Source organism: Leptodactylus fuscus, chromosome 8 (assembly GCF_031893055.1).
Source record: "Leptodactylus fuscus isolate aLepFus1 chromosome 8, aLepFus1.hap2, whole genome shotgun sequence".
Lineage (NCBI taxonomy): Eukaryota > Metazoa > Chordata > Amphibia > Anura > Leptodactylidae > Leptodactylus > Leptodactylus fuscus.
In genome coordinates, this window is record NC_134272.1 from 78,246,820 (window position 1) to 78,270,314 (window position 23,495).

A 23,495-nucleotide genomic window follows, 5' to 3' on the forward strand; every position below is an offset into this window, starting at 1 on the left:
ACATCATCTACTGTCAGTAGTGATGTCATGAGAAGTCACTGGTGTTATCTTTAGAGATGTTATTTTCTATGGCAATTCTGTCTGTGATGTAAATGGGGTTATTGCTGCAAAGAAAACCCCTACACTTTATTAGGCACAGTGGTCAGAGTGAAAATTGCAGGACATAGTACTTTATAAGAGAGACAATAACATCAAAAACCTTTTAAAAGTGTATAAAAAAAAGATTATTAAAGAAAATATGGTGATGCGTGTACTTAGAGAGGAACGGTCTGGGTAACTTTCCCTCTATGGATTGATGTATGTGCTAAATAAGGGAGTCCCCCTTTATTAACTCTTAATTGCCTGATAGGAAGTTTCTAAACCAGAGTACTGAATTTTGGAGTGGTTTACATTGCATAAAATACTGTTGGCTAAGTGCAGACCCCTTTAAATGAGTTCCTTAGGATTACAAAAAATGGTAAATTTTTAACCCACAAACAGCGCCCCTTTTGTGCTTAGACCATGTACAGTACTGCAACTAAACTGCATGAACTTAAATAAGGTTGAACTGCAGTACCAGATAAGGCCACACAGGCAAGAGTGGCGCTGTGTTTAAGTAGATGTCCAATTACCAGACCTCTGAGAGACAAAGAGCCATCAGCAGACACACAGGACACACACACGGCCAGGACAGAGCAGCAGACGGGTACACAGGCTGATTTTCCGTGGATGACATGTCCACATTTATTTCATCTTCCATGTGCATAGAAAATGGCAGTGAGACTTATGAAAGAGCAGGGAATGGACGAAACGTACAGATTATCTCCTAGTCTTACATGAGTCTATGTGTAAAAATGTTAGCATTTAATATGGCGATTTACATGTCTGGGATTCCCGATGACACACTGCGATACAAATGATGGCACCCGCGGCTGGAAACGCATTGCTGTATTTACATCGGTGAGAGAAAAAATTTACAAGACAGGATAGCATACAAGGCCGACATTGAGTCACAGTAAAACAAAGAAGCATTCATTGGATCCCGATTTCTGTACAAACTAATCGCAACAAGACTTTATTCACATTAAAAAAAATATCAAGATTTGATTTGACCATAGACATTTTCCCCCAAAATCATTTTTTTTTTCATCAATCGCAAACCTTCCCTCACATAGCTTGCACCATCACCAAACTACAGAACTACAAGCAGCAAGAGCTACAACCGAAACGGTAAAAGTAAAAAAAAAAATTAAAAATAAAATAAAAAAAAAATTAAAAATGGAAAAAAAAACAAACAAAAAAAAACCATCCTTCTTGCTTCATTTCCGTTCGTCCAGGCTAAACCTTCTGAAATAAAGTTACCACGTCCACCATGGTCCTTCTGGGTTTTATTTCACTTTCCGTATCCAACCGTAAAAAAACAGCAAATAAGGCCATTCAAAAAAATCAAGTCAAGCGTGATACTAGTATGGAGTCCGTAGGGCGACCGCCCCCCACTACTACACCCAGGAGTCGGGAGAGCCCGGGTACTGTTCAGATCTATAGGAAGGTCTCCGGGTGGAGTAAAAGTCAACATAGTTTGTGGTTGATTTCAGTCCGTATTGTGCGTTCGGATCGGTCGTTGACGTGAACTGAACGCGCTCGTCGAAATACGGATCTTCGTAGCTGTGCGGAGATTGCAAATACAACCGGTAGGAGTCGTAGTTTTTCCTATTGGAGTCTTCTGGGCTATAATACATCTGGTGAGGCTGCGAGAGGAGGAAAGAACAGAATGTTATTATGGGATAGGATATTATAGTCTCGTTCTGTTACGGCACCATACACATTGTGCCTCATCTGTTACGGCACTGTATACATTGTGTTATACTAAAGATATACTGACAGCTTCCAAGCACAATGGTCTCCATAGATTGGGGTCTAGGAAAGAATAGAACATCTTTGTTGTTTTACGAAATGACAGCAAATTTCCATAGTCGCCACTAGATGGTGCTAAGTAAAAGCGGAGCTGCGGCTGCCGGTGGCGGCGTGCTGTCATTATCAGATCAGACGGATATTTGCTGAATGTTTCTTACAGCTCACAGGCGGCAATCCATAAGAATATTGATTCATCATTTCACAAAGCGGATTCCTAGAACAAAAGCGCGCCGAGCCGTGTGTCCTCTATTAACAGCGTTCAGGATTTCGGCTCTGGCCCCGTCAGACGCCTCGGGCTTTAGATTTTGCACATTTAGTTGGCATTATTTTTCTGCCTTGAGAAAACAAACTAGATTTTTGGAAGACACAGAAGTCACTTTGCCGAAGGAGTAGCCCAAGGGTTGTCTACACTAAAGGGGGAGACGCTGTAGTAGTGCCCTATGACCACCGGAGGCGTGACACAGCCCGCCGCCATTGCCCTATAGCCCTCGCTCACTGTCTACCGCCAAGCCCACAGCTCGGCTTTGCTTTTTTTTCTAATTCGATGGCAGTATTTTCGGATTACGGGGACAGGGACATGCTGATTTGGAAACGCTGCCAGCGATTCAATTATCCAACTTAAACAAAAAGAACTTTATTGACTTTTTCAATCATTAAACAACGGTGGCGGTGTGCAGACGATATCAGGCGTAATGATGGCTCCGGGCTGCAGAATAACAGAGCTGGAAGTGGCGATCCATAAATTCAGTTTATTGCACGTCCAGAAGAGAATAATATTGGCAGGCTGACGCGGGTCATATGATAGACCGACTATATACTCTATAATAGGATACAAGGTTGGGGATTAAAGGGGTCGTCTGATTTAGATAATGGGGACGTTACTGTCTCTCTGTGCCAGAAAACTGGTGTCAGTTGGAATAGTGGTGGCACATCTTTGCCGATATGCCATTGCTTATTGCTGCACCTCATTCACCACTTTTTCCGAAGTGGGCGGAGCAGAGTGGGTCAGGGTGAAGGCGCCTCAGCCCAAAAAATGTATTAGGACTCACTCTAGAAAAGCTCCGGACCTGCATAAATTTCCATTCTTGCACTCGGGTGTTGCCCTGATTTATTAAGAGGCAGAGCCATATATTGCGTCAGTCGGGGGCTTCACTAAGGGTATGAGGCAGAATCCGCCTGTAAAAATTGCTCCCATTGACTTCAATGCCGCCTATCTTGTCGCGGCTCGAGCCACATTCCTGTTTAGGCCCATTCATTTGGGCATAATCAGGAGCGGGATGCCACGTTGGAATACAGATGCTGCCTCAGCATCCCGTCGTGATAGCTGCGCGCAAAGTTCACAAGGCGTAAAGGGTTTCCACCACCTTTTCCTCCGTGTGAACATACCCTAAGATTACCGTACAGGATGCCAATCCTAATAAATTCTGTAAATGCCAACTTTAACCACCCACAAAACTGCGAATGCCAGAATAGATTGTAATAAATGGATCTATAACGACTGGGAATGATTTAGGAGTGTCTGCCACGGTTTAAAGGGGTTTTCAGGGACTTTAATATTATTGAGCTATCGATATCAGATCAGTAGCGGTGCTGAAGTCTTACCCCTCCTCCCACCACACCAGTCTGTTGATTGACAGGTTTGCAGCCCTTTGAACAGACTTGCTTAGTGGAGAGCTGCAGTACCGGTCACGGCCTCTACAAGGGGTACAGCGCTGTATTTGTTCTGGAATCCCCTCAATCAGCTGATCGTGGGGGTTCTCAGAGTCAGAACCCCCGAATAATCCATGGTGATGATCTATCCCAAGTACAGGTCAACCTTACTAAAGTCCCAGAAAACCCAGAGCAATGGACCCCGCTGAACTCCGTTAATACCAGTGTGAACAGCTACTGATGTAGAGAGGAAACGTAACATGCGCCTCCGACCTGCTGCCTCCTGTTCTGCTCCCGCGCTGGTGACGAGTAGGAACTGATGTAGATGGGAGATGCTTTGCTGGACCCTGCAAAAAGAACATCCATTAGACATCGATTTTCACGCTCAGTTGCAGATTGTGCAGGCGCAGATCTGGAGAAGGGGCCAAAAACCTTGCTGCAGCAAGAAAGTCCCTACAAGCACTGCGGCCTCCATGATGTTTCAATGGAAGACGTTTGGAACAACCAGGTCTCCCCCCTAGAGCCGCCGCCCCAGCATGCTAAGTAATTGGGGAGAAGGGTCTTAGTAAGAAAGATGACAGAGAACCCAATAGTCATTCTAGCTGAGCTCCAAAGAACCTGTGTGCAGATGGTCAACCATTACTGACATGTCCTCCACCAGTCTGGACTTTATGGTACAGGGGCCAGAAGATGGACTGAATGGAGCAACGTACAGGGACTGGGACAAAGGACCCTCCACACACAGCCAAGATACTGTATCATAGGAGTGGCTTAAGGACAACTCTATTGAGAGACCAGGCCCAACACTGAATTCAATCCAACATCTATGGAGAGACCTGAAAATGGCGACCACAGACAGTCCCAATCCAACCTGACAAAGGATCTGCAGAGAAGGACGCAGGCAATCCCCAAATCCAGGTATGGAAACCTTGTAGCATCATATTCCAGAGGGCTGGAGGCTGTAATCCCTGCCAAAGCTGCTGCAACTACATACTAGTAAAGCGTGTGAAGACTTGTAGCAATGCAAGATTTTCGTTTTTACTTTTTTTCTGCTGTTCTGTATTCACCTTGTCAGTCTGGGGTACAGAGGGCAGAATAATGGGGGGCACAAGGCTGCAACATGACAAAATGAGATAAAAGTGACTGTGTCTCCAGACTTAGTGAATATATTGCATTTCCCGGCTGACACACAGTATTCCCAGGTGTCTGTATACGGCGGCTGTTTTCAGATTCTCCCAGCCTGTGACCATGCACTCAACCTAACAATATATCCCCTATTACAGATGGATGCTGCACTGCAAGTTAATCGTGCCGACACCTCCGCCTCTCCCGGGGGGGTCATTCTATTTAATGAAATTCTGGAATCTGAGCTTTGGTGGGAAGCGAGAAGGGCAGACACATGAGAGACAGCTGCACAACTTCAGTACAATCTGACAACTGTCACAACCCATTACTTATGAGAGGCGTAATAAATTGCATTCAATCCCTGCTTTATTCCCACAGTGTTTATGGTAAAATGGTATCAGCAACCTCATTACACCGGACGACTCTGCGCCGCGTCCCATTATCATGCTCAGATAACAGGCTTTGTAATGAGACTGTAAGCTCTGTGGGTCACTGGTGGTGTCTGGGGTCAGGGGGTGCGAACGGTGACCTATTTACTAGTAATACTGCTGGCTTGGTTGGATGTCGCTTTCAAAAACGGACTTCTTACATTCAGGACCGTGTTTAGTCCACAGACAGCAGGTTATAGAGCAGGAGGAGCAGATTGTATATAGTGTCCTATCTGCAGACAGTGTACAATCTGCTCAGCTCCTCCTGCTCTATAACCTGCAGATAGGACACTATATACAATCTGCTCCTCCTGCTCTATAACCTGCAGATAGGACACTATATACAATCTGCTCCTCCTGCTCTATAACCTGCAGATAGGACACTATATACAATCTGCTCCTCCTGCTCTATAACCTGCAGATAGGACACTATATACAATCTGCTCCTCCTGCTCTATAACCTGCAGATAGGACACTATATACAATCTGCTCCTCCTGCTCTATAACCTGCAGATAGGACACTATATACAATCTGCTCCCCCTGCTCTATAACCTGCAGATAGGACACTATATACAATCTGCTCCTCCTGCTCTATAACCTGCAGATAGGACACTATATACAATCTGCTCCTCCTGCTCTATAACCTGCAGATAGGACACTATATACAATCTGCTCCTCCTACTCTATAACCTGCAGATAGGACACTATATACAATCTGCTCCTCCTACTCTATAACCTGCAGATAGGACACTATATACAATCTGCTCCTCCTGCTCTATAACCTACAGATAGGACACTATATACAATCTGCTCCTGCTCTATAACTTGCAGATAGGACACTATATACAATCTGCTCCTCCTGCTCTATAACCTGCAGATAGGACACTATATACAATCTGCTCCTCCTGCTCTATAACCTGCAGATAGGACACTATATACAATCTGCTCCTCCTGCTCTATAACCTGCAGACAGGACACTATATACAATCTGCTCCTCATGCTCTATAACCTGCTGCCTGCAGATTGGACTGGAAACTCCAAACCCTCTGCAAGAACATTGATTTTGAAAATAACATTTTGGCAGTCTGCTGAAGCCACTAGAGGGACCTCAACTCCTTACTGAATGATGGGCCCCTGACCGTCTGGCATGTCTTACAGAGGGGAGAGCATATAACCAGGGCTCAGACATCTCCGGCGACCACCTATCATATTCCTGTTCACATATTCCACATTCATCAGATCTATGCACTGACAGATGTGTAAAGAAACCGCTTACCGCTATACATGTCCTTGTGAATTAAGGATTCCCCCTGGCTGTTGTAGTATTGCATAGAGGACTGTGTTCTTTCATAACCGGAGTTCGGCTCTCGGATTCCTAACAGTGCTGGTGAGGATGACGTGCTGCCCACTGCCCGAGGAAGAAAAATTAGTAAGATATAGAAGGAACAGAGTATATAGAAGTAGTGAATGGAAATGTCCAATGCAGGAGGGAAAATAAGCAAAAGAATAAGACGCCTAACACAATGAGAGTATAGTATGGGGGTGATCGGCAGTTAGTGGAGGACTGCGGCAGTACCAGGAACAGACGGACTTGACATGGCCGCCGCTAGAGCTGTCACTGAGAGTAACTTGGACCCCTGGGCCCTGCACATCAGGGGCCGCCTCCTGGACTCTTTCAGTCACCATTTCATGGATAATAATTAAATTACTAATATTTAGGTCGTACGACCTGCACAACCATCTCCCCTCCCGTCCTCTACACTGTGGTGTCAAAACTAAACTAAAATTTTCTTCACCGCCTTTTTCTCAGCATTTCTACATCACATGAATAAAGTTACATTTTGCAGAACTTTTAAGACAATGCGGGAAATGTCTCCCAGGTACAAAGGAGCCGCAGGCAGTCACCGAGGATTTACGAATACATCAGTGTGTGACTCTCCGTCAGCAGTCACTCCGTCTACATGGCTGCCAAGCACATTAGGGAAGTGATGGAGACAATGGCTGCGAGGGCTGGGATCAGACAAGATGAGTCAGAATCAGCCCACGACACTGCAAGAGCCGCCAGGCTGCCATGTGGAAATCACAGCCTGAGAAATGGTACAGAGTGCGGAGGGGAGGGTTACCAAATATGCTATAGGGGGTCAGTCTGTTACCATTCAAGGACATGCAGTAATCTATGTGGATGTACCAGGGGGTCTAAAAGACATCAGAGGTCTATAGGAAATCACATGAAATGTGTGATATATGGTGTATATATAACCTCTAATCCCTTGGCGATGTACTCTGCTGTATATACGGTATATAACCTCTGAGCGGCCGGCAGTGCTCATCCATGACTGCTGGTCCATACAAACTGGAGACGCGGGTCTCCTTGTTCTCACAATCGGTGTAACTCCCAGCAGTCAGATCTACGTTTTCCACAGCGTGTGATCTCAGCCTTAAAGGGGTTTTCTGGCACTTTATTACCAATAACCCTATCAATAGTAGATTCGTCGGGCGCTGACTTTTATAACTACTCCCATGCTCAGATAATTGCAGAGCTGCTCAGTACACAGTGTATCACTAGAAGAAAAGCCATACTCTGTGTAGTGGCCGTGTCTGGTCACTGCAGATCTCTACCATTTATGGTACTTGAAATGGGACTAAGGATAGTCCTGGAGAACCCCTTTAAGACTCTAGGAACCCCTTTAGAGACCCGTATATGATCACTTACCTGACTGGATCATGGGCGACATTTGCTGATTAGTGGTTGATAATGATGGATGGGACTTGAAGCGGTCGCGCTCTAAGGTGGAGACTGGCGTTATAAAATGAGACTGATTCCAACCATCCTGGAAAGAAAATAAAGACTTGGATTAGGTGAAACCAGAACGTGTTAGTAAAATGTTGGCAATGTATCATCACATCTTAAAGGGGGCCTCCAACAGATCAATGTCCTCTTAAGAAACCTGACCATACTTCTATTCTATCAAAGCTTTTCTAACTTGCTTATCAGAGGAGAATATTTCAGCTTTAGGTTTGCCATTTTTTTTTCGGCAGCTCTGCAAACTACATGTCCTAAGATATTTTGCACAAATATATAAGAAAGAAATGAACCAGCACAGAATATTGGATATAAATTCAGCCCAAAGATTACACCTACCTTCTTGTAGATGCTGCGGAGGTCTCGGTATTGCCATAGTGTGTTTAGCACCTGCGCAGCCGCTTTCACCACCTTTAAGGAAGATCTGAAGAAAAGGGAGAACACAATGTCATATAACTAATGAGACCATAAGGTAACTGGCCCTTGGACCCGGCACTAAGAACGAAGGGGCTGCTGCAATTCAGTGAATGGGACTGTCTTAGTTGAGCTTCAGTGAGTGACACTGTGCAGGGAAAATCACTGACCATAAATTCTACTAAGCACTCGTTCACATCTGCGCCCGGGGTCTCCGCTTTCAGGTTTCCGTTTCCTGCCCAAAACAGGACAGGAGACTGAAACCTTCAGGCATGTTTCAAACCCATTCATTTGAATGGATTTGAAAAGTGTCCGGCTGTGAGCGCCAGTGAGCGTTTTATGCTCTCCACTGCGAAACGTTTTTTTTTTTAACCAGACACAGAGCTGGACATGCAGAACTTTGTGTCTGGTTTAAAAAAAACGGTTTCGCCGCAGAGAGCATACAACGCTCACGGCCGGACTTGGCATGACAGGTTTCTGTCTTCTGCATGCAGAAAACGGAAAGTGGAGACCTGAACGCTGGTGTGAACATAGCGTAACACGACATTACTATAGAAGAAGTGAATAACCCTTTATTTTTCTATTATTAGCACAGACCACAGATACAGTCAGTGTGTTCAGTGCACTAGTGCCTTAGCAGGTAACCTAATGGGGGCACAAACTTACTGGAAGAGTTGAAGCAGTGAGTATAGAATAGTATTAGTGATGAGTTAAGGGCCGTATTTACTCGAATATGTGACATTATGGATGGTGCAAGGACAGAACACAGCGGCACGAGATGTCTCCACACCCCCGGAAGGTCCTAGTACCACGGTGATGGCCATGTCACCAACTTATAATATCATCCGTGTCTTACAGTTGTGTAATGGAAATGAATTTTATTAAGATTAGATGAGACTCAGCAGCTCATGGAGAGGACGTTGCACCGTGACTTAGAAGAAAAATTAAAATATGGAATTCATCTAATAACATTAATCTAATTTGGAGGAGAACATGGATGGATTCCTCTTAGTGTCCCCCATCCTGCTGTGAAACCAAATGGCCAGAGGTTTGTAATGAAAAGAGAAGAGTTAATGACCAGATGGCGGCACAATCTAATGACAATCTACACTATTCGTGGAAGGTGCGGCGACTCCACCGAGCGCTCGGGATGAGATGCAGTCATGGGGCTTCTGGAAAGGAATAATTAAAAGCAACAGGCTGCGGTGGTAGAAATGACGCCCGGTTATCACAGTAGACGGGTGATTGCTCATTCTAGGTTATGTCTGTACTAAATCACCAGATTAGAGAGACGCCTCCGAGTACTTGCCTGTCTCCTTTTCCTTTTGTGATATTCACCAGTTTCTCTATGCCTCCTGTGTCCGCCAGGGCCTTCGCATTCTCCATGTTCTTACTGGTGACCTCGTGCAGGGCACAGCAGATGGCGGCTATGGTGTCGTCCGATAAAACGTTGGGGCCGTTGCCACCCGGGAGCCGATTGACTAGATCCCGCATGGCGTACTTGCCTAGGAAAGAGAAAAATGTTCATGGTAAGATCCCTCGATTTTATGGGATTACAAGCTCCGATATACTCTAGGACAATACTCAGTATAAATCACTTAAAGGGATTGGATTGGACAAACCCTTGCTGTGGTCAGGGAGGTTACACTGAAGAAAAATAATCTTGCTCAACTGTCCCTGGTGCTCTTTTATCTGCCATACCTTGCCCTAGTTACCTGAAGTCCTACACCCCATGGGGTGAGTGAGACCAGTGAGTGGTCTCTGGTAAGGGACTGAAGACGTACGCGAGTGATGTCATCAGTTCCTTCTCGGTGGCCACTGGTTGGTCTCATCAATCACAAAGACTTCTGGAAACAAGGTCATGGCAAACCATGGGGTTGGTGCAATTTGTAGATAACCTCTTTAATGGATGGTTAAAGGGGAACTCCCATCTTGTAAAATGAAGGCACATTGCTAGTGTTTGCCGTCACTTTATGGAGATGCAAATTTTGGTAATGAGTAATGCTAGTGAATAACTTACTAACTACTCAATAGGTGCAGAGTCTAGACCATAGGATGGGTCATCAGTATGTGATCTGTATGTTGGTGACACCTGGACCTTGCACAGATCAGCTGTTCCCAAAACTGCTGGTGAAGAGGAAGCAAAAGCAGCACCGCTCGTGTTCAAGTAATAGGAACCCCCTGCAATTTCCCAATACAATGGAAAGGGCTGCTGCGCCGCTCATACTATCGGAGTAGGACCAGTGCTGCATGTAAGATCACTGCAGAGCGTTACAAAACTACACTAGAAAAACATGAATGCTTCTTCCAAAAACAGTGCCACACTTGTCCACTGGTTGGCTGTTGTACTGCAGCTTAACCCCATTGACCTTTAATAGCCCTGAGCTGCAATACCAGACACAACCCTTGGACAGATGTGGCGCTGTTTTTGAAAGTGTTCATGTTTATCCAACCCAGGACAGCCCCGAAAACTGAAATGAAAAAAACTAACTTCATACTTGACATATTTGGGACAACTGATCCTTACTTACTTTTCTGCTATTAGTTTGTATTTTACATTTAGGAAAGAATCTTATGTGAAGCAATCCATTAGATATGTGCACGCCTCCATCTCCTGGTGCCCCCTACGTACCAATCAGCTCCTTGTTCCGCACATCTAGCGCCATGTTCCTCAAGGCGGTGGCCACAGAAGACACCACTCGGTCGTTGTCCATCCGCAGCAGCTCCACCAGGATCGGCAGCCCTTTCTCTTTCCTGACTGCTGCTCTAATGTACGCTGCAAACTACAAAGACATTGCGGCAATTACTGACGGCCCCGGCAGGACATCCTCCAGGTCATCTCTAAAGTTTATTAGACTGAGCAGCTGGTGACAATTTGCCCCGAGCCCCGGCCCTATTAAACACATCAGTACACAGGTCTCTGCTAAGTAGCCGTCTGAATATTCAGCTCCATCGCTTTATTACCTTCCAGTTCCCGGCGGACAGATTCTGGAGTGACCCGGCAGAACCCTCTAACGTGGCAGGGTTAGAGCTTTCAGCTAAGAGAGTCAGATATGGCTTCACTACAGACGGGTGCCAGAGCATTTCCACCCCCTTTGGAGACTGGGATAGTCCAGGAATAGGCCCCACGCCGTCCCACTGCGAAGATAGGAAAATACAGATATAATGTCACTGTGAACAGACTATACAGGAGATATAGGGAATTACTATCATATATTACTAGTATTAGCATGGTACACTCAACAAGCACTGCTGGCATTGCCTAACATTAGGTAAGTAGGTAAATAACTGGCATTGGGTACATAAGGGTCCATGCCCATGACCGAGCATGCATCTAAGCTTGGGACAGAGTTCATCATGGAACGCAGACAGGACACTCGACGAGAGTTCCCAGGGTATTCCATGACACATTCACATCTATGGGCTTGCAGATCTATTCCGTTCCAATAACACAGATAGAGCAGGTCCTATTCTACTCTGTGTTATCGGAACAGAATGCATCCTGAAGCCCCATAGACGTGAATGCATCATGATGTACACTGGGAAGTCACTCCGACTGCATCTTACTGCTAACTTGGCCCCATATCTGATGCATACTTGGTCATGTTTATGGGGTCTAAGTATATCACTGAAATGTGGCCTCAGAATCATCTCTATGGAGGATGCCAGGCCAAGACCCATCCCATTGGCCCTACAGTCAAGTTTGTAGATATGGATTAGTCCAGCACTAGTCCAGAGCCACAACCACTTGTCATATTTCTCCCCATAATTTGCCTTTTCTATTACTTAGATACACAAACTTGATGACTTTGACATGTAATAAGTGAACTTCTTGATGACATCACTAATGGCACTCACCAGGTCTTCTTGGGGTGGTCTTTTCTTCTTTTTCTTTTTTTTACCCCAACAACTTGAGTCAGAGTCCTTGCTTGGGGACTCCTTACAGAAATCCTCCATTTCATTGATCCCCAACAGCCGAGCTTGAGGCACTTCAAGTTCTAGTCGGTACGAGAGGTTCCTCAAGGTGCAGACGCAGTTCTCCACTGTCTGGAAGAGAATGCAGGGTCGGTGACCGTCACGTTCAGACTAGAGACTCACAGAAATTGTTATTTTGCAGTTTTCAAAGGGGAATACAGGATTAGAAATAAAAAAGAAAAGGGTCTGCTGTTTGCACAAAAACAGTGCAACTTCTGAGCACAGGCTGTGATTGGTTCTGTAGTTCAGCTTACTTGATGTAATACCAGGCACAGCCTACGGACCAATGTGGCGCTGTTCGTGATAAAACAGTAGAAACTTTTTTCTATCCTCGGTAAAGTCTAGTACCATCTCTTCTGCTACTCCATAGATCGGGCCAAGTAGTGCACACAGTAAGTAGCAAAAAGGAACCCATATCTATAACAGTCAGCTGGTCCCATCAAAAATGAGTAGACTCAGCTGACTTTGGTCTTGAGCATATGAGCGCCTTTTATTCTATGTCCAGCAGATTCAACAGATCCATGAATGACGGGATCTGATCATAATCCACTTGGACTCCAGAAATCAGTCCAGCTCGGAAAAGAGAAAAATAATCTGTATAGGATTTCATTCTTCATATTTCATGGGTCGGGAAGGCTTTCTATGTCTCATTAGGGAGACGCCATGGGGAGGAGGGACAGGGATTTATTAGACCATGATGTCCTGCTAAAAATTCTGGGTAAGGAATATGCAAATAAGACCTCCTTGGTGGAAAAGAGGAAGCTGCTCTAGCGCCACCTGTTGCATATTCCTTACCCATCACATTTCAGGAATGTCCATGAAGGACTTGACTACTGACCATTGAGTTTCTGACCAGTTGGAGTCCTAACAAATTCTCCATCCAGATTCTGTCTAATTGGCGCAAGTTACAAAAAGGCAGCAAAGACAGACGGGTCGGCAGCGGGCAAAACCTTCTAAGTCTCTTCTGTAGAAGTCATTCATAAATAAGTCATGGATGCGAAGAGAGAAGATGCAGACCATTTACAATCTGTGATGTGGAGCTCATCCCACGTGCTGCATACTAATGTGTTACTTATCAGGGGTCCTGTGTGGGCACTTCTCTTACCCCAGCCTATGGCGGGGGTCTGATCCTCCAGCGTACCCCTCCTCTGACCGCCTGTTAGCCTGATGATAGCTCTCCAGATCCACATTTCCAGGCAGATTTCAATAATGTAGACTAAGTGCAGCATCTGATCACACATTATACAGTAATTTACCGCTAACATGTATAGAATATTACGCTTCATTAGGGAGGCAGAATTGGTAAATGGAAGCAATAAGTGCCCCCCGGTGGGGTAAAAACGATTAATACTAACTATATAAAGTAAGGCATGGTGCCCAGTGCAATATATCAAGTACTTGTAGTCATTTTCTACACTGTGTACATGATAATGTAGGCCGAAAAAAACAGATAGTAATATTCACGTCAATGAAGCTGATCGGGATTGGAGAGACATGGCTGCTGTCCTCAGAAAAACAGCGCCACATGTGGTCATAGGTCGTGTGTGGTAGTGCAGATAGAGTACTTTATTGAATGCAGTGGTGTGGTTTATGGAAACTTGATGGCCTTGCAACGTCTGACCTAACAATGGCCGTATGCTATGTAATACAGAGGTAAAGAGCGCAGGTCTCTGTGTATAATCCTGTCCAGTCAGAGCAGATTATTTATTGAAGACTTCAGTCGATTTACTCTTAAAAAGCTGGAAAATGCGGTCATGGATGACATTCATCGCCACAATACCCCCGGCGGGCACAGTTGGGGGTCATTTGCTTCCCTACATGATAGATTAACAATGCCACGTCTAATTTGTAAGAAATAAAATGGGTCAGCGCCAAGGTAACATGAAGGGCAGGTCACATGTCTGCTCACATAACACAAGAGGGGCTGAGAGATCAATAACTAATGTGACATGATCCAATACCGTCTGAGGACGTAACAGGATGGATAGGTAAGAAGTGGTCTGTGTGTGATAGTAAGAATGGAGGTAGCAAGGCTGTGGACACTGTGACCAGGTCTAATCTCCTCTGAGAACAAAAGGATTGGACATGTTCACATCCAACCAACCCAATCCTTTTTTTCACTCAACATCAGCTATCATAGGAGAAATGGGAATCCGCCATATGCATTAAGATGGTCAGTCATTCCAAAAAAGTCTGAAGGTATCAAAACCGTTCACCAAATATTCTCCTCATTCAGGATTGGATCAGCATTTTTTTGAATGAAATCGCAGCATTAGGTCCTCTCCACTACTTACCGAGCACAGCGCCACACATTATATAGTGGCTGTGCCTAGTATCACAGCTCAGTCCATTCACTTGAACAGGACTGAGATACAAGCTGGCCATGTAACCAATAAATGTGATATGGCATGGCCTGTATATGACCTGCACGGATCTTCAATTGACAACCTACACTAAGGAAGGATCTTTAAGAAATGAGGCCCTAAAATGCACCCAAATATGAGGGCCCTAGCCTAATAAAATGGCACTCACCTCTCTCACTTTCCCTATGACCCACTGCCTGGGTTCCTGCTGCTTTCTTCTTCCTAATGTCCTACACAAAGGAAACACTTGGAGAGCCAATGACTGGAGAGGCGGAGTCATCTCTCCAGCTGCTGATTGGCTGAGAAACATTTCCAGGCACTTCCTGTGTGTCAGGAAGTTGAATTAGGTGGGGGCAGCTGGACAGTGTGTGGACCCCAGGGGCCGGTGGAATAATGATTTAATATATTGGGTTCTGGGGCATTATCGTACAGGCCCAAAGCATTATGGTAGCAGTAGCAGCCTGTTGCCATACAGGCCCAAAGCCTGTGCTAGCAGTAACAGGCTATTACTACTACCACAGGCTTTGGGCCTATATGGTAATATCCCAGACCACGTGACATCTGGGATATTACCATATAGGCCTGAAGCCGGCTAGGATTAACATGAGCACATACAGAATGTCATGCATTTTCCCCCCTCGGCTTATATTCGAGTCAATACGTTTTTTTTGTGGTAAAATTAGGGGGGGGGTCAGCTTATATTCGAGTCGACTTATACTAGAGTATATACGGTAATAGGTTAGCTTGGGGGTGTAGTTAAGCATTCAGTGATCCAGGAATAATATTCACTTCCAACCACTCTGCATGGACTATCTGCCATCTTCTCACTGGTGCCCCCTATATGATCCACAGTCCCCGCCAACCTCTTGGGTCACATTAATTAAAGCGATAGTGGTCAGACAATCCTACAAGGTGCTCCGAGTCACGACACTCAGTAGAATTTCTAGAATGTTCTAATAAATCGAGAAGTCCCTTCTCTCACGTACACAATGAAGTGTGAATATTGTAAGCGTTCCTACAATCTGGGCATCTTGTGAAAGTATGACGCCTCCCGCGGAGCTGACAGTTTTCAGACCACATGACCGTGCCATAATGGACTCATCGATCAGAGCGCTCGAAGAAAGCAACAGGAGGCAGAGACTCGCATTTAACTGTTGTATCACCAGGGACAGGAAAGCGCGGCGCAGAGACTGCAAACTTCACTTCCAAAAACATCTTTTACCGCTAAGCGCACTGACGGGAGGAAATTGCCTGTGGCTGAGGTTTTAAGAAAAGCGATTGCTTAATGCATAGTAAACAAGAGCGTGTAAAACGCGTTATTACCCCAGGAATAAATATAAAATACCTTGCTGTCAAAATCTGACGTGTTCACGCAGGTCTGAATCACGAAGAGGAGGGAGTCTACCAAGCCTTCACAATATCTCATCTGCTTGCGTGCCTCTTCCCCCGCTGAACTCAGATTTCTGAGGAAACAAAAGCACGATTTAAGAAAATGAGCGCTGTCAATAAATGGAAGAAAGAAAATTATACCATTGAATAGGGGTCGCATAGAACAGGAGGGAGCCGGGGTAGAAACTTATGTTTTGTGAAACTCTATAAACCATTTTATAGCGAATTTTTTCAGAGGACAAGAATAATCTGCTAGAATATTGGAAAGATTCATGGGCCATATTCAAGTGAATAGAGAGGGTTGGGGATGGCCAATAATGTCGGAAAATAAATTCACAACCCCAATGCAGAAAGCTGGGTTTACTCTGCTACATCTGTAGCTGTCATGGTATTGTTGTAAATGGAAGCCATGATGCAAGTGTGAACAGAGTCAAACTATGCTGATCCCAAAAAAACAAATCCTGTAAATTTGCAAAAATGGGATAGGAACCAATATGGCTGCCATTATAGCTATCAAGTGGCTGGTGTAAAATTTATACACGTATACAGCAATTAGGATTACACTAGGGTCACACCTGCGTTTGGGAAACCTACTCCTATAGACTATAATGGGGCCCAAAAATGATAAAGTTGCAGTATTTTTTAAGCGGGTTCGGAGACAGAAACCCCAAATGGAGATTGGGCGCAGGTGTAAATCTAGCCTTACTTATATGATCCATCAGTCCCATGGAAATAAATGGGTGGTGGTCACTAAGGGACTTGGAGGCCCAGCTCTTCTCTGTTCCGACTCCCAAGTAATCATTCTTTAGGATGATTTTCAACAATCTATATTGAACATGTGTAGTTGTGATCACCGGTCGCTCACGGTTAGTTTTACCGCAGGTATAAGTCGCTATTTTGTGAATTTTACCAATATAGGATCAACCCAAAGAGTTAAGGGAGGGGTTAATGTTTGGAGATGACCCTAAACAGCTCTAGTTTGATCTACAGTGTTGGAAAATGTTATCATTTCTATATGTATTAGGTTTAAATAAAATTTCAGGTTCCAATTTCCATCCCAGATTATTGGTTTTCTGCTCCGCAGACCCATTAAAGCGCCTGTTACCTCATACAGCCAGTGGTATTGCGGAGAACCGACGAGGACTGAAATTTCATTTTGTGATCATCGTCAAAGGAAGAATTATTCAGTCCGGAGTGCGGAACGATCACAGTGTTTGTGAGCGGAGACAGAGCGTCCCGGATAATAGTCATCTTTACGGCGTCGCAGGATGATAAGTTCCACAGGACTCCTGGAAGAAGAGAGCACAGACTCCATAAAATGCTGACGAGCAGAATACACAACATTCCTCTCGGTTATAAATGGCGCCCAGTCTACACGGCGCAGTATTTTTCTCCTCTGTATACATTTTGAGAGTTTCGAGACCACAGAATGTGTTATTGTGACGCTTAAGCACCATTCACTTTGATATAGGAGTAAAATTGTTCCTATATCTCCTAACACTGTAGAAACTCTACAAATTATTATATTCTTACTGCGCAGCATTTCTCGCCGCGCCTGCCTATAACTTTTGCACCCTACTGTAAGGTCATCCTGTGAGTCCTTCAGGATATGGAGGAAGTACCTAGCAGAGATGTGTCGGCTCGCTCACTATACTGTACAACCAGGTTTATGATGTAAAAAAGGACAATTAAGCGATTTAATTAAAAAAGATAAGAGAACTGGAACGTCGTTTACTTCTGGAACGTCTTTTACTTCATGAGCAAAACCAATTAGCGTCTCCAGAATGTAGTTAAAATTGTAAAAGGAGATTTAAGCTTTGGGATCTGCAATGCAGAAATATCTATAAGAGAAGATCACAAGACGTGTGTATAAAATATCATATTCAAGGAATCTCCCCCGGAACAACAAAGTGGGGAGAAAACACAAGCAATGCAAAATTCTTAGTGTAAGGACGTTGAGAGGAGCTTGGAATAAAATTACTTAAATTAGCCCTAAACCAATCAGCATATCCACAGGTGTGGCCCCAGTGACAACAAGAAGTGGTGGTGGGGGGAAGTGTCTCAAGTTCCCCATTGCTCTTTACTAATCATGTCCATAATTCGATAATTCGAAGGAGCAGTGTAGGGCTGTGTTTTATTACGTAGTTCACCAGCCCATACAAACCTACAGGATCTATAGGATTCTCAAGAAGTGCTGCAAGTGCAAGTCTTTGGACCCTGGAGAGCCAACCATAAATAAGTTAGTGATATACTATGTTCGGGTGACACTAACCTATCTATCTGCAGGGCTGGGGTGATATGCTGGTTCTGGTGACACTAACCTATCTATCTGCAGGGCTGGGGTAATATGCTGGTTCTGGTGACACTAACCTATCTATCTGCAGGACTGGGGTGCTATGCTGGTTCTGGTGACAGTAACCTATCTATCTGCAGGGCTGGGGTGATATGCTGGGTCTGGTGACAGTAACCTATCTATCTGCAGGGCTGGGGTGATATGCTGCTTCTGGTGACACTAACCTATCTATCTGCAGGGCTGGGGAGATATCCTAGTTCAGGTAACACTAACCTACCTATCTGTGAGGCCTTGGTATCACACTCCCCTTTAAGAGTAAACTTTCTTGGGATTCCACCAATTACTAAATGCCTGGACTTCTTTACTCATGGTGAATGTTCTGTGACCTTGATGGTACGGTACAGAGGGCTCTGCAGGTTTCGCTTCACCATGTCATCCTGATAACACCACCTCATTTCTCCGCAACGTATCATCGGATTTGACGGACAAATTATTAAAGTCTTCACTTAACATCTGCCCTCGGTGGATTTACTTCTCGGTGTTTGTCAGACAAGTAATACTTTTCCTAATCAGAGCCGACAACTGTGGTCTCTGGATACTTAATACAAAACTGTTGTAAAGAACTTCTACGATGGATTATCAATGCAAAACACACGCGCCCTCCATATGGCCTCGCTGAACGCTGCGCAATGGAAGACGTTTCCACTGAATTAATTACTTGTAATGTTTTCATAAAGCAGATACAGCAGGTCTGTCAGATGTACCAACACGCACGACAATGCAGGAAATGGGAGGCAAAATACATAAGAGTCCCCGGGGCATAGCAAGTCACTAATGTATAATACACCCCAATGTATTGTACAGGGGTGCAATCGGCTCGTTCCTGCATTGAGGGAAGTATTCTATCTACAGGCCCACCCGAGAGCAAAGGAGAATCAATGGTACGGTTGTATATTAGTAAGTTGCACCTTATCTCAAGTATAAGATCCCTTAAAGGGAGTGTGTCACCAGAAACCAACCCTACAGATAGACAGTGCCCTTGTTCCTTAAAAGAGCTCATTTACATTTCGACAAGAATGGCAAGATTTTGGCAATGGATTAAGCAATTTACAAAGGGAAAAAGTTTGATTTAGGTAACCATAACCTATCTATCTGCAGGGCTGGGGTGATATGCTGGTTCTGGTGACACTAACCTATATATCTGCAGGGCTGGGGTGATATGCTGGTTCTGGTGACACAGCTATCTATCTGCAGGGCTGGGGTGATATGCTGGGTCTGGTGACAGTAACCTATCTATCTGCAGGGCTGGGGTGATATGCTGGTTCTGGTGACACTAACCTATCTATCTGCAGGGCTGGGGTGATATGCTGGTTCTGGTGACAGTAACCTATCTATCTGCAGGGCTGGGGTGATATGCTGGTTCTGGTGACAGTAACCTATCTATCTGCAGGGCTGGGATTATATGTTGGTTCTGGTGACACTAACCTATCTATCTGCAGGGCTGGGGTGATATGCTGGTTCTGGTGACACTAACCTATCTATCTATCTGCAGGGCTGGGGTGATATGCTGGTTCTGGTGACACTAACCTATCTATCTGCAGGGCTGGGGTGATATACTGGTTCTGGTGACACTAACCTATCTATCTGCAGGGCTGGGGTGATATGCTGGTTCTGGTGACACAGCTATCTATCTGCAGGGCTGGGGTGATATGCTGGTTCTGGTGACACTAACCTATCTATCTGCAGGGCTGGGGTGATATGCTGGTTCTGGTGACACTAACCTATCTATCTGCAGGGCTGGGGTGATATGCTGGTTCTGGTGACAATAACCTATCTATCTGCAGGGCTGGGGTGATATGCTGGTTCTGGTGACACTAACCTATCTATCTGCAGGGCTGGGGTGATATGCTGGTTCTGGTGACACTAACCTATCTATCTGCAGGGCTGAGGTTATATGCTGGTTCTGGTGACACTAACCTATCTATCTGCAGGGCTGGGGTGATATGCTGGTTCTGGTGACACTAACCTATCTATCTGCAGGGCTGGGATGGTATGCTGTTCTGGTAACACTAACCTATCTATCTGCACGATCTCTCCCGTTCTGATCACTACGTTAAACATTTTTATCCTGCTAAAAATAGCAACTAGGAGCCTATCACAAGGACATGCCCAAGGGTAAAGATGAATTAAAGGGGTTCTCCCCTATCCACAAGGGGTCCAGGTGCTCAGCACCCACCATTGAGGAGAATAAGGGATTTTTATTCCCAAGTATGAATGGTGCTGTGGTTGGGCAGTTTGCACCCAGCCCCTTATTGCACTGTTAGAAGTATATTGCCCCGCTACCCATTTAATAGAACGTACAAATCCACATCTACAACCTCCAAAAGTATATAAATGCATAATAAAGAAAACTCCTTAAAAACCAAACCTGTAGTGCAAAACTGTATTAAAGCCATCTATTTGAATATGGATGAGCTGCAATACCAGACACAGCCTGTGGACAAGAGTGTCACTGTTTCGAGGGCAAACTAGAATCCTTTTAGCGCTCTCTAGTGGTCATGGTCCCTGGAGACGCTAATAGTGCAAGAAGACCATCATCAATATACTTTCCCCGTTCCAACTCAGTCCACCACAGCAGCAAGTGTAGTCACCGGACTACGACTACGGAACCAGTTGTGTTTGGATGTTACGGGCAACAAAGCCAGTTTGTATAAATAAAGCACAAAATGGCCAAAAAAATGTCATTATAAAAACACTTTGATGTGTAAAGTCGACACACCGCCTCCTGGATGAGGGATGGAAGCCGCTTCCTATTCACAGGCATGTTAAGCGGAGGCGATGTCGAAAGTGCAGCCGCTTTCATGCAAACAAAAATCAATATAAGCGCCACATCTCATTTTCATATCAGGCGTTTAACTCCATTTTACAAGGGCCTTTTGTTACTCAGCTGAAATCACTTGACTGCCGCAGACGGAGCGCCATTTCACTAATGCACCAGACTCTTTACATTTTCGCACTTGAGGACTATAATAATAAGACTCCGGCATCGCAGGTGACCGGGCAAAAGGTGAGACATTCGAGAGGAGGTGACAAAAAGCAGAATGTACTCCTTGTTCTGCTTTGTCAAAGGCGGTAATGTGAAAATCACCGCCGCGTAGAAGTCAGCCAAGTTGTAAAAAGCTTCTTTGATTATTTCCACCCATGTGAAACAATGACATAATGTCCCTACCTGAAGCCAGGAGCGGCACTTTAACTTACATGGTGACTGTTCCATTGAGCGAGACAAAGACTGAGCTTATATATCTTCCAGTGTAGTCGCCGCGACTCCGTCCTGACAAAGAGTCACATTTATATTCCATCCAAGTGTAATGACAACGGGCCAAGAACATTGGCAGAGTGTCAATACCAAGACCGGATTCACACGCTCAGGTAGCGGTGCAGAACACTGGTTACGGAGGAAAATAGTCATTGAGGATAAAACTGCTCAAAAAGAGCAAGAAAGATAAAAAGAACATGAAGGTGCACTTGGGATTTATAGATCTTACTTTCACCTAGGTGGTCGGCGTTTGTTCAGGGGTTATAGGGAGTTTTCATTACTTTCGACAGCCAAAAAAGGCACAATATGGAGGATTATTCCTGCCGCCAAAATGACAAATCTTGGAGGAATCCCAGTAAAACCTATTATAAGTGAACTGGGTGCAGTTTTGATCTATTGTGCGGCAGGTCGCACATCATCAAGACGGAAGGAGAAGGCACAATACACAGGGTAACAAAGCCTTAAAATGGAGTTGTGCCAGAAACCAGGCAAAGAACAGATTTTGGACAGGTGGGTGGTGGTGGTGGGGGAGTCAGTCAATGAAAGGTAAATCCAGGAGGCATAAGAATAGGGGTCCACAAGTCGCCTGAGTGTGTGAACAGAGCAATAGTGCACATGTACGACCACCACTTCATTCATTTCTATGGGGCGGAGTACAAAGTGGTGATCGCACATGCATATTCTGTATTGCTGTAAACCGACTGCTGCCAGTCATATAGTCTATGAACTAATTTTTGCATGGACGAGAGGGACATTGGGAAACAATAGGGAGTGCAGAGGCAGCAGTGGGACCCAGGCAATGGAGTCCAAAGCCCCATTAGTCATATAAGACGACCCCAGTAGGGCACCTTAGGTGGGGGATACAGTACAGACTTTGCATTGGTGTGCAGGAGCTTTAAGTTACCCCCTATTTTCTCTGTGTGACCCCCTTATAAACCTCTTAGTATAGGAGCCCACTCCTGCAATATACAAATCTTTCCAAATAATACAGGCGAGCCCGTTCCTCGTATGGGTAAGAAACAATGCAACATGACATAAGAGAAGTGGCAGGATAAATGTAGAAGAAATTATGTTGGGGGGGGGGGGGGAGAGAAGGGAACAAGAAATCTGTATTATGTTTGTACAGAGAGTGCGGCTATACCGCACTGCACAGATATGGGCTATAAGTATATATAATAGCAACCTATTACAGTCAATCTATAGTGATTAAAGTGCCTGAAACCTTCGATTGCAGCAAGCTGGGGTTAATGTATAGTTGATGTGCTATACGGTATTCCAGCGGAGGCGGCATGGCGAATACATTTCTCAAGTGTATTTCGGCACATTTATAATAAATATAGCTACTATAATACTACATAGGATTCATATGTACTTACTATATACATTATATATAGATAGATCCAGGCCACCCATTCCTATACCGCACGCTTCGCTCACAGCCTATAGCACGGCCCTTGTTACCAGGCTCTCGGGGGCCGCACTTCTCCACTCCCGCTGTATAGAAAGCTCGAATAATTCAAGGCACGCTCTGCAGCACTTGAAAGAACAGAGAGTGGAAGGAGCTAAGTGAAGAATGGGGAATATTTGAGATCTCTGACACTTTGTTCTTATTCCTCGCAATCTCACTTTCCATAAAAGCACTGAATTCGCTTAAAATATCAGCCAGGAGCGCCCGGCACTTGTCCAGCCCATTATTATAGAGGGGGATTGTTTAAATGGAAATGGCCGCGCCGTCCTTTCACCCGAAAACATGAAACCTAACAATAAGCCGCCGGCGAGATTCACACTACACATATTTTACACGTACTTGAGTGTGATCTGCAGGACTTTAGGGTGACGTTTTCT

The 23,495-nt window shown here is 44.9% G+C and overlaps 1 protein-coding gene across 3 annotated transcripts in view; it reads right to left on the bottom strand.

Moving 5' to 3' along the window:
* Positions 1-695: 695 nt before the first annotated feature.
* PKP4 (plakophilin 4) overlaps positions 696-23,495 on the bottom strand; it is a 176,828-nt gene continuing 154,028 nt past the window's right edge. For all 3 annotated transcript variants that reach the window (XM_075284453.1, XM_075284452.1, XM_075284454.1), the window contains exons 12-22: positions 17,147-17,330; positions 15,998-16,115; positions 12,173-12,361; positions 11,279-11,452; positions 10,947-11,097; positions 9,624-9,819; positions 8,240-8,324; positions 7,811-7,928; positions 6,374-6,505; positions 3,817-3,890; positions 696-1,727 (exon numbers count right to left, since the gene is read on the bottom strand). In XM_075284453.1, the coding sequence (XP_075140554.1) occupies positions 1,479-1,727; positions 3,817-3,890; positions 6,374-6,505; positions 7,811-7,928; positions 8,240-8,324; positions 9,624-9,819; positions 10,947-11,097; positions 11,279-11,452; positions 12,173-12,361; positions 15,998-16,115; positions 17,147-17,330 (1,670 nt within the window). In that variant the 3' untranslated portion in view covers positions 696-1,478. The remainder of the gene's footprint in view (positions 1,728-3,816; positions 3,891-6,373; positions 6,506-7,810; positions 7,929-8,239; positions 8,325-9,623; positions 9,820-10,946; positions 11,098-11,278; positions 11,453-12,172; positions 12,362-15,997; positions 16,116-17,146; positions 17,331-23,495) is intronic.